Here is a 10,287-nt window from a genome sequence, read left to right on the forward strand (position 1 = left end):
GAGGAAGATGGCTGGTCACAACCCATCAAACAAAGCTGAGCTGCTTGAATTTTTTGCACCAGGAGTGGCATAAAGTCACCCAACAGCAATGTGAAAGACTGGTGGAGAGCATGCCAGGACGCATGAAAGCTGTGATTGAAAATCAGAGTTATTCCACCAAATATTGATTTCTGAACTCTTCCTTAGTTAAAACATTAGTATTGTGTTGTTTAAAAATGAATATGGATTTGTTTTCTTTGCATTATTTGAGGTCTGAAAACACTGCATCTTTTGTTATTTTGACCATTTGTCAGTTTCTGAAAATAAATGCTCTAAAGGACAATATTTTTTATTAGGAATTTGGGAGAAATGCCAGTAGCTCATAGAATAAAACAAAAATGTTCATTTTACTCAAACACATATCTATAGATAGCGATAGCTATAAATATAAAGGTAAATTATTTTTGGAAGTGCTACTGAAACAGCATGTGCCTGGGGCTGACATGTCTAATATTTCCGGAACACAAACAACATAGTTTAAACTATATCTTGACGCAAAGACACTAAATGCTTTGAGAATTTGTTTAGTGAGTCGGAAATGTTAAAACGACAGTTTGATGTACACACTAGTGTAGTTGTACTGTTTTCAAGTAGGTCACTTGTAATTCCACTTCATCAGTACCACATTGTTGCTGCACTTTTTAACACCTCCCAGCCCTTGATTCTGAATCGGGATGTGTTCTTTCTGGGCACAAAATTTCTGCTGCATTGAAGGTTCCCAAGAGCACAGAGGCCTCCATAATTCTTAAATGGCAGAAGCTTGGAACAATCAGGACTCTTCTTAGAGCTGCCCCACCAACCAACTGAACAATTGGGAGGGGGGATGCTTGATAAGAAGAGGTGACAAAGAACCGAATGGTCAGCCTGGCTGAGCTCCAGAGTTCCTGTGTGAAGATGGGAGAAACGTCCAGAAGTACAACCATCACTCCAATGTTCGGGCATTTATGGCAGTTTGTCAGTTTTCCCAAAAATCAAGTGCGAACGCATTTGAAATGATGCAATTCGTTTGAATGTGTTATTTACTTGGTGTAGAACCCACAATGCTTTCACACACTGCTTCTCAGATTCTTTTGTGTCATGATTGTTCACTCAGGATGACTTTGCTCACTAGTGACCTTTTATTCTAGCAAACAACATAACTAGCTTAGTTTACTGTCCATAGGGCATGCAAGAGGTCAAGCTGATAGTCAAGTTTTAAAGCACCCTCTAATCAATCACAAGGCAAACTATTTCAAATGGTATGTTTTGCTTTTAGAGCAAATTTTGAATTTGAACAGGCCATTACAGTTCAAATATTGACTTTTCCCCCCAGGTTCAAACGAATGTTCGAATAAAAAAAAAAAAAAAAAAAAGAAAGAAAAAGAAAGAAGGGACAGCCCTCTTCTGAATGCACTGTATTTCCAAGGTCAAGAATAACTTCCATGCTTAACAATCACGAAGACTTAAAAGCCCAATTAAACACATGAAAACAAGATGGGACACAGAACAGTTTATGTAATTCAGTGGTTTACTCGTTAAGACTCAGAAGGGAAATTAATAAAAATTAAAACTTGTATTCCATTTAAGTTCTGTCTGTATGACATTTGAATGAAATGGTAATCTAGAGCAATGACACATGTATACTGACATAATGAGATCAGTATAAAAAGCAGCTGCTGTCCAGCTGAAGAAAGTTCAAAACGTACAACTGTACAACCTGGTCAGCAGTGAACACATCTACACTGTTCAGCTGCTGATCATTTACAGCAACTCAGTGAGACCTTGAGCCTGCATATAAAAGTTTCTTTTTGACAAGGTGGTTCGTTAGAAATATCAACAGTTGATTTGGAGATTCAAGATCCAGATACATCGTTTTACATAAAAACCTATTCTGATTAAAATCAACTCTTCTCTCATTATTACAGCTGAGAAAAGAAGATTTTACCATCATATTAAAAGATGTCTGAGGAATCAACTGTCCCAAATATTTATAGACATTCTGTTAATACATTCCAACATGAACTGGATTCAACATTCAAATCTGACTTCCTAAACAAAGAATGGCATTTCCCTACAGGCTTGCACTTTCAGTACTTAAAAACATGGTCCAGTATGTGACTTTCAGTACTGTTAGTGCCAGCCAACACTAAAAGCATATTCTGTAGCAGCAAGGAATGCTGAAACATGACTCCATCCCTGCACAACAAGCTGGACTTCCTGTATGTGTTTTGGAGTCCTGCAGCATGAGACACTCAGCAACAAAGGCGGGAGACGTGGTGGTTACAGTTTGAACCTCAGTCGACACCTCCTGTTCCACATAGTGCGGTCGCTGAAGGAACCGATGAGCCTGCTGGCAGGTGTGGGCCGGGCGATGCCAGAGAACGGCCGGGAGTTGATGCAGACGCGAGGCATCTCTTTCTTCAGAGAGGGCAGGTGGCTGTCGTGTACAAGGCCGAAAATATCCAGGAGGCACAGCATGGGGAACGTCTTGCCTAGGTCACTGGAGGTATGACGCAAGTTAGGTTTGGATTTCTTGAACTCAAAGTAACAGAAGCAGGGACAGCAGCAGGGGAACTTACGTGAGAGCAGCAAGGTGAATGTGGTAGCAGCGACTCAGGGACAGATGCAGCAGATACTTGAGTTGTGCGAGGACTGGGAAACTGTCAGCCATTAGCAGAGTGCTGTCACTGTAACACAGAGGGACCACGGTGACCAACGTAGGACAGAGCTGGAGATGCTTAAAGCTGCGTTCATTTATTATTTTTTTGGCCACTAGGGGGTGGATGAACAATCAGAAAGCACAGGATAGTATACCCCAGTAACACTGTTTAGAAAACAGTGGCCGATTTACACATGTAGCAGACAGAGCACAATTTGCATCAATGGAAGTTGTGTTGACTGTAAGTCCAATATTCATTCTCCTTTTAGCTCTGTTTGTAATATTCCCAAAGTGCACATTGTACACAAAGTCCACTTTAAGTGTGTGCACCAGAATTTCTCAAGCATCTGAAGCAGACTGGACAGCGTAATGAATGATTTCAACTGCTCATGAGGAATGGAATCTTACCTTAAATCTAGAGTTTGAATATGAGGGCATCTCACCACCAGCAACTTCACATCTGTAAACAGAGATACTACACTGTTATGTCAGATCTCGACTCTCATGTGACTGTAATAAAGTGTTTCTGAACAGTCTAAACACAGCTGCAGTATCAAGAGACACACTGTACATATCTGCCATACCATGTTTGAGCCACACTGAAGGTCCATGGGCATGCAGCTTTCACAACTGTTTTTCAGTTAATTTAGCATGCTGTAGTAACTTTACAATATATCACAAGATCCTATAAAAGTGCTCAAAATTATCTCAATATAATAATATAAGTGGGCAAGCAAGAAAGCCAGATTATAGAATCCTTTTTTTGCAGTTACATAATAAATTTGACAACAGCATATAAAAAGGTCTGATGCATGCTGAAGCCTTTAGACCGCCTTAGGCCTAATATTCTTGTTAATGCCAAATATTGCATTTTTTTTTCCAGGTTATGAAGCACAAGTCACTCTCATACAGTGCCTGGATTACATTCAAATGAACAAAGACTGCAGTAAATCCGTAAGTATTTGGATATTGGCGGAATTTTCATATTTTGGCCTCTGTACACCATCACAATGGATATGAAACGAAGGCATCAAGATGCGACTCAAGTGTAGACTTTCAGCTTTGATTCAAGGGGTTTAACAAAAATATCACATTAACTGTTTAGGATATACAGCCATTTTTATACATAGTCCCTCATTTTCAGAGGCTCAAAAGTAATTGGGATATTGATCCGTTTCATGACCAGGTGCAGCCTGTTTCCTTGTTATCTCATTACAAATTTAGCAGGTAAAAAAAGGTCTGGAGTTGATTCCAAGTGTTGAATTTCCTTTTGGTAGCTGTTCATGGAAACTGTCAATATGCGGTCCTAAGGAGGTGTTGATACAAATGAAGGCGGCCATCATTAGGCTGACAAAACAAAACCCCATCTGACAGATGGCAGAAACTTTAGGAGTTGCCAATTCAACAATTTGGTACATTCTTAAAAAGAAGGAATGCACTGGCGAGCTTAGCAACACCAAAAGGCCTGGAAGACCACAGAACCCAGTGTCAAAGTCTACAATTAAGAGACGCCTTCATGAATGTTAATACAGAGGGTTTATCAAGGTGCAAACCACTGGTAACACTCAAGAACATTAAGGCCAGATTAGACTTTGCCAGAAACCCTCTAAAAAAGCCTGGAGAGTTCTGGAACAAGATTCTTTGGACAGATGAAACCAAGATTAACTAGTACCAGAATGATGGGAAGAGAAGAGTATGGAGAAGGAAAGGAACGGCTCATGATCCAAAGCCACCACATCATCTATCAAACATGGTGGAGGCAGTGTTATGACATGGGCATGTATGGCTGCCAATGGAACTGAGTCACTGTTTTTTTTTTTTATTGATGATGTGACTGCTGATGAAAGTAGCAGGATGAATTCTGAAGTATATAGTTCTATATTATCTGCTCAGATTCAGCCATATGATATGAAACTGGTAGGACAGTGTGTCACAGTACAGATGGATAATGACCCAAAACATACTGCGAAAGCAACACAAGAGCTTCTCTAGGCAAAGAAATAAAATATTCTTCAATGGTCAAGTAGGTCGACCCAATTGAGAAGCTTTTCACTTACTGAAGACAAAACTGAGGGCAGAAAGACCCATAAACAAGCAGCAATTGAAGGCGGCTGCAGTAAAGGCCTGGCAAAGCAACTCAAGGGAGGACACTATAACGTCCCCTTAAATGTCAATGATCCGAATCAGCAGTCTAGAAGCCCTGTGTTGACTTGCATTTTGTCGGTCGAATAATTGCGTTATGTTTTAAGTGTGCATCACAATCCATAAGAGAACCACCGCCATGATCGACAGATGAGGTGGTGGCTTTGAGTCATGAACTGCCCCCCCCCTCCTCTTTCCATCACTTTGATAAAAGGTTGTTTTTTGTTTCATCCGTTACAGAACTTTGTTCCACAAACGCTACCACTGTCTCTTTGCATGTTTTGTTGAGCTTTACCAGGGGTTTGCATCCTATGGTGAATCCTATGGGGTTATCGTGTTTTCAAGTGTTTTCTTGATCACTGACAAGGAAACATGACCGCCTACATCCTGGAGAGCATTCTTGACTTGCTGTGCAGTCATAAAGGGCTTTTTCCCCTTCACCATGCAAATGATTTTCATCCACAAGGTTTGTGCTCCTTGGTCTACCAGATTATTTGCCATTTTCTAGTTGTCCTGTGAACACCTGCTTTTTTAGATTTTACCCAACTAGCTTTGATATCTCTGATGTATTTTTAGTTTTTCTTGGAGCTTGATCTTCACTTGCACGGTCACCTCTTCACTCCTCACATTGACAGACAACCCCACCTCTATCGAAATGGCAACACTCAATTTTAAATTAACTCAGCCACATATGAGCTTGTTTTGTGCATGAATTAACGAAACGACACAGCTGGCCGTGAAACATCTAGCAGCCAAGTGTCCAATTACTTATAAACCCATAAACTTTGAGCACTGTGGTTTAAGGGGCTCTCTCCCCCACACAGTTCTTTCTGTACTGATGTATACCTACTTGAATTAAAGCTGACACTTGGCACTTATCCATTATTTTATCTGAAATCGAATGTAATGAAGATTAGAGCTTGAAGACCAAAAGATTTGTAACTGTCCAAATACTTATGGTCTAGACTGTATCTGCAATAAGCTAATAGGCTGATTTATCGACCTAGCTCTATTCTTAATGCATTGTGATGATCAGATGTGATACTGATTTGAACATCCCCCACTTACCGTCTAGTGTGAGGCTGTCTCTGTAACCGCTGAGGTTGAGGTGAGTAACACTGGAGCTTAGATTATTGACAACACTCTTCACATGATTAGTGTTGAATTCACACCATGATATGTTCAACTGCTCTATACTACACAGAAAAACAAACAAAAACCAAAACCAAACACAGCATTAGTAAACCACAGAGATGGTGGATGAATAAAAAAATCACCTGTTGTCATTTGGATAACAGGGTTTTGACAGATGAAATGTACTGAGCAGCTGACCTGGAGCAGGATGTGAACATGTCAGCTAGAGCAGGAGCAGAGAAGCCAGAGCAGCCGCTCAGGTTGAGCTGCAGCAGGTTTGGGTTCCTGGCCAGAGAGCTGAGAGAGAGAGAGAGAGGACGGACAAAATATCATATATCATCCAAGTGAATCTGTTATAAAGATAGGATCACAGGCTCTCTCTCTCTCACACACACACACACACACACACACACACACACACACACCAGGAGCAGTTAAGGGTTGAGTACCTTGCTCAAGGACACTTTGACACACTCTCTGGTGGAGAGTGGAACCTCCCTATTACTAGACGATCGCGCTACCTCCTGATCCACGCCGCCCATATCAATATTTACTGATCACATTATAACACTGTGTTGCAGATTTATAGAAGTTTTGTTGTATTTATTAAGAACACATCACTAAGTATTCCAAGAGAATGGAGTCAGCAACACGTCTCCCACCTCTGATGAGGCTAAGCAGTGGTGGCAATGGAATGAGGAGAGCTGGAGAGTTGAAAACTTACTTGATGATGGTGTCTGAGAGCTGCAGACCCTCCAGGCTCAGATACTCTAGCAACTTGCAATGACATATGATGTTCTCCAGAGCTGAGGTGGGGATGATTGAGCTGGACAGGTCCATCTGAACTATCTGCAGTGGGCTGAACAAGGGAAGAGACATAGACAAAAAAGGGACACGTTACCATCAAGTTCCCCCTTTCTCTCTCTCCCTTTTTTAAACTTTTAAAACCCCTTCAGATTTGTTAGTTATTTCCTCTTTCAGGAGAGGGCTGTGAAATGTTTCATTTGATAAGACAAAAAGAAAACAACAAAATAACCCTTACATGGGTAGGTAGTCTCCATTAGCTCTGTAGGTAACACAATGATGAAATGGGTAATTAAGGTCTGTGTTGTAGACAGTTTACACAAATGTAGCAAGACAAACTACACTAGTAAATGGCCTTTAAAGGGCAAACTGTTTGAAAACATAACTTCAGTTACAGTACTAACAGAATCAAACTTTAAACAGCATCAAAAAACATTAACAACATATATTGAGTTGTGTTAGTCAATCATTACATTCATTTGGCAGACACTTATGTGAAAAGTGATTTGGATTTTTTTCACTATATACTGAGTGGCAGCTATATCACACATGATGTTGTAAAAATCAAAAGGCACGTGTTACCCTATCCATTCATTCTATTTTTTGTCCTGTCAACAAATCCCATGAAAGACCAAAACAAACTATGTGTTTGTCCTTCACTCAGTAATTTGTGACCTCCCTACTCTGTCTGTAGCACTCGGCTCCAAGTCTGTTGGTTCTCAAAAAAAGATGCAAATCTTTAAAAACTCCTCAAAAATATGTAGTTACATAAAAGACTCAGTAATTCCCTAAAACAGCTTGATACTAGTTTTCAGGAAACCGTATTCAGACAGGAGGAAATTGTGCTCATGTTGGGGACTATTAGTGGATTAATCCACATTTGGTGTTCTAGTGAGTATTTGTGGCAGCAAGACAGTGTCTGTGGGACTGAGTTAAAATAAACTACAGTGTGTGTTCAGGGTTATGAAGAAACATGTTGACAATAGGAAACATATAGAATATCACCAGAGTTATTCTTTGAATTAACATATCCGATCTGAAGCATTTACCAGCCTGACATGTGCAGACTAGAATAAAATCTGCATGGAGCATCACTATCTGCTGAACTCACCCTGTGCCTGTGAATTGCAGCTCTTCCAAGAAGGAGCGAGGGCAGCGCAGCCTGCGGACCCCAGTTTTCAGGACCTGTTGCAAAGCCACACCCATGTGGGTCAACCCCTCCAGATCGACGCTGTGCCACAGAGACTCATCAAACCTGGGACAGAAACACAGACAGGGTGTTGTCATAAAGTCAATTTCTATATGTAATGAGATGGAAAACTATTACAGTGTGTTGACAGTACCAGGAAGGACTTAAAAAACTGTGCCTTGTCATGAGGAGACAAGGTTAGGACCAATTTCCATCTCCTGTCTGACTGGTCTTATATCATTTCTCTGCAAGGTTATGCTGTCTTATCATTTTACCTGGGATCAGAATTCAATTTTTTGAATTCTCAGGACCAAAATTTAAATGTAGTGTGTCCCAAGAACCCGAGCTCATGAAGGTGAAATTCATTGCCGTAATAACCATTAGGATGCCATCAATAAAGGCAGAAAATTCAACTACAATACACGTTTTTGTAGAATCTTGTTTATATTTTTGAGCAAATACAACAACAGGAATGGGAAGCACTATATCAGGGCCAAGCGAAGAAGGAAGAATATTTTGCACCTGCGTCACCCTCGAAAAAACAAAACAAAACAAAAAAAAAAAAACCACTCGTGCAACGTAGTGATTGGAGACTCACGCTAAGCAATGCCAGCGCTTGCAAACTATCGACACCCTGAGGAGGTCCTGCAGAGGGAGGTAGAAGAGTATTTTGAGAAGCAGCTCATCTGGTAGGTGGTCCCATGAAATGCCTGCTGAGGGAAATAACGAAGGAAAGAGAGCAAAGTATGACGGTTTATCATACTAACACAAACTACAAACACACCGCAGCTGCTTAAAGGAGGTCAGAAAGAAGTGTCCTACCTGACGTGGATTCTCTCTTTCTCCTCGATCTCCTGGCCAGGACAAACTGGTTGCAGTCGTTCTCTTTCCCCTTGCTGATGAGCCGCTGGTGCTTGTGTCGGGGTGACCACTGCTGGATGAGCTCTGTTGGAGTGCACTCTGTGTCCAGGCCCTCAGTGAAGCCGCATCTGGACTTGCGTTTGTTGATCCTCTTGGACTGAGACAACATGGAGCCCTGAAGACTCAGGCAGGGCAGATCCTGCAGAGACATGCTGGGTGGAAGGAGAAACCACTCAAAAACTCGTTTTAAAAATGTTGACGAGGTTACACAACGCTTTCTCTTGTCTTTATATAGCAACAGCTCAGAGGAAGATTCGTTAGCGACCTAGCTTCCCCCAAACAACTTCTCTGCCCGCCATATTGAGGCAGCTATCAGCGCTGGGACCGCGCAAATTCTAAATGCAAAGGACGATGCAAATACTTTGTCACCTCTATTTCGGGAGATATGCCTTCAGAGTTAGACTGGCTTTTTATTCTCTTAATCTGTGTCTAGTTTACACTTTATAACACCGGGAAGGAAGCACAGATAGACGTGAACGGGGGCCTGGCTGAGATAAAAGCGCGGTATCGATTATTAATAGCTTCAGTTTTATGCTAAAGCTGCTCAGAATGGCGATTTATAAAAAGCACAAGTAACGCTACAGACTTCCAAGTTACTTAACCTTTAGTCCGGGAGATAAGTGGTATTTTTTGAATTTTAAGACAACTTATATAACTAACTAGGCTCGTTAGTGTTGGCTCATTTTCACATAGATGACACGCTGACTGTTACCTTAACGTTACCACTCCTGCAACTATTTTACATGAACGAAGTATGAAAACATTCGTGGCCATACCTGTCTGCTGCCATCTCCTCCGGTTCAGAGCTTAATCATGCAGCTTGGATGTGCAAAGCTGATGACTCCTGCACCCCGAAGTAGCTGCCAGTTTTCTCTGCAGCACTCCAACCGCGACACTTTAAACTCACCGTCAGCAGCGCGGCGCCCTGTATTCCCCACGTCACTGACGTGTCTTCGCGTCGTACGTCTTGCGTCAGTGTCGCTAAGTGGACGAAACTGCGAGCAAGGAGACGAAAGCGGGGTGCTTTTTTTTGACGAGCGTAGCTAGATGGCAATGCGGTAGCGCTGGCGCCATCTTGGACTGAAAACGTTAATAGGAACAGCACAGAACTTACAGACAATATCACTGAGAAAGAGAATTCCAAGTGGAATAAAAGAAAACAATGTTCGGGAATAAAAAAAAACAATGTTCGGCTTTTACCAGTTTATCCATTTGCATTTTTGCTGTCTCTCTAATACTTGTATCATCATGCTCCTAGCATTGTATGTTCAGGTGTACATTTATCCTGTATGTAAGAAAGTGTGTGTGTGTGTGTGTGTGTGTGTGTGTGTGTGTGTGTGTGTGTGTGTTTGTGTATGAGTGGCCTGACAGCGATCAGGATTATAGTGTTTCATGTGGCTGTAGCAGTGTAACATTCAAT

At 41.4% G+C, this 10,287-nt stretch overlaps 1 protein-coding gene across 4 annotated transcripts; it reads right to left on the minus strand.

Moving 5' to 3' along the window:
• Nucleotides 1–1,420: 1,420 nt before the first annotated feature.
• skp2 (S-phase kinase-associated protein 2, E3 ubiquitin protein ligase) lies at nucleotides 1,421–9,941 on the minus strand. 4 transcript variants are annotated; one of them, XM_040158367.1, is made up of 10 exons: nucleotides 9,775–9,941; nucleotides 8,769–9,019; nucleotides 8,545–8,659; nucleotides 7,869–8,012; nucleotides 6,678–6,812; nucleotides 6,152–6,250; nucleotides 5,888–6,015; nucleotides 3,086–3,137; nucleotides 2,598–2,705; nucleotides 1,421–2,518 (listed from the first exon to the last, which is right to left on the minus strand). In XM_040158367.1, exons 2-10 carry the CDS (start codon nucleotides 9,016–9,018, stop codon nucleotides 2,299–2,301), a joined length of 1,251 nt encoding a protein of 416 aa, XP_040014301.1. In that variant the 5' UTR covers nucleotide 9,019; nucleotides 9,775–9,941; the 3' UTR covers nucleotides 1,421–2,298. The 4 variants fall into 4 exon arrangements, with proteins under 4 accessions (XP_040014301.1, XP_040014300.1, XP_040014299.1 ...); XM_040158366.1 differs by lacking the exon at nucleotides 9,775–9,941 and adding an exon at nucleotides 9,644–9,768 and having other exon boundaries at nucleotides 8,545–8,656; XM_040158365.1 differs by lacking the exon at nucleotides 9,775–9,941 and adding an exon at nucleotides 9,644–9,768.
• Nucleotides 9,942–10,287: the final 346 nt, after the last annotated feature.

This window comes from Xiphias gladius, chromosome 20 (assembly GCF_016859285.1).
Source record: "Xiphias gladius isolate SHS-SW01 ecotype Sanya breed wild chromosome 20, ASM1685928v1, whole genome shotgun sequence".
Lineage (NCBI taxonomy): Eukaryota > Metazoa > Chordata > Actinopteri > Istiophoriformes > Xiphiidae > Xiphias > Xiphias gladius.

Coding starts and splice junctions, on each gene's coding strand:
- skp2 (XM_040158365.1), bottom strand. Junction 8,013..8,544: donor AAGCGCTGGCATTGCTTAGC/GTGAGTCTCCAA, acceptor TTTCTGTCCCAG/GTTTGATGAGTCTCTGTGGC. Junction 2,519..2,597: donor ATTCACCTTGCTGCTCTCAC/GTAAGTTCCCCT, acceptor TCATACCTCCAG/TGACCTAGGCAAGACGTTCC.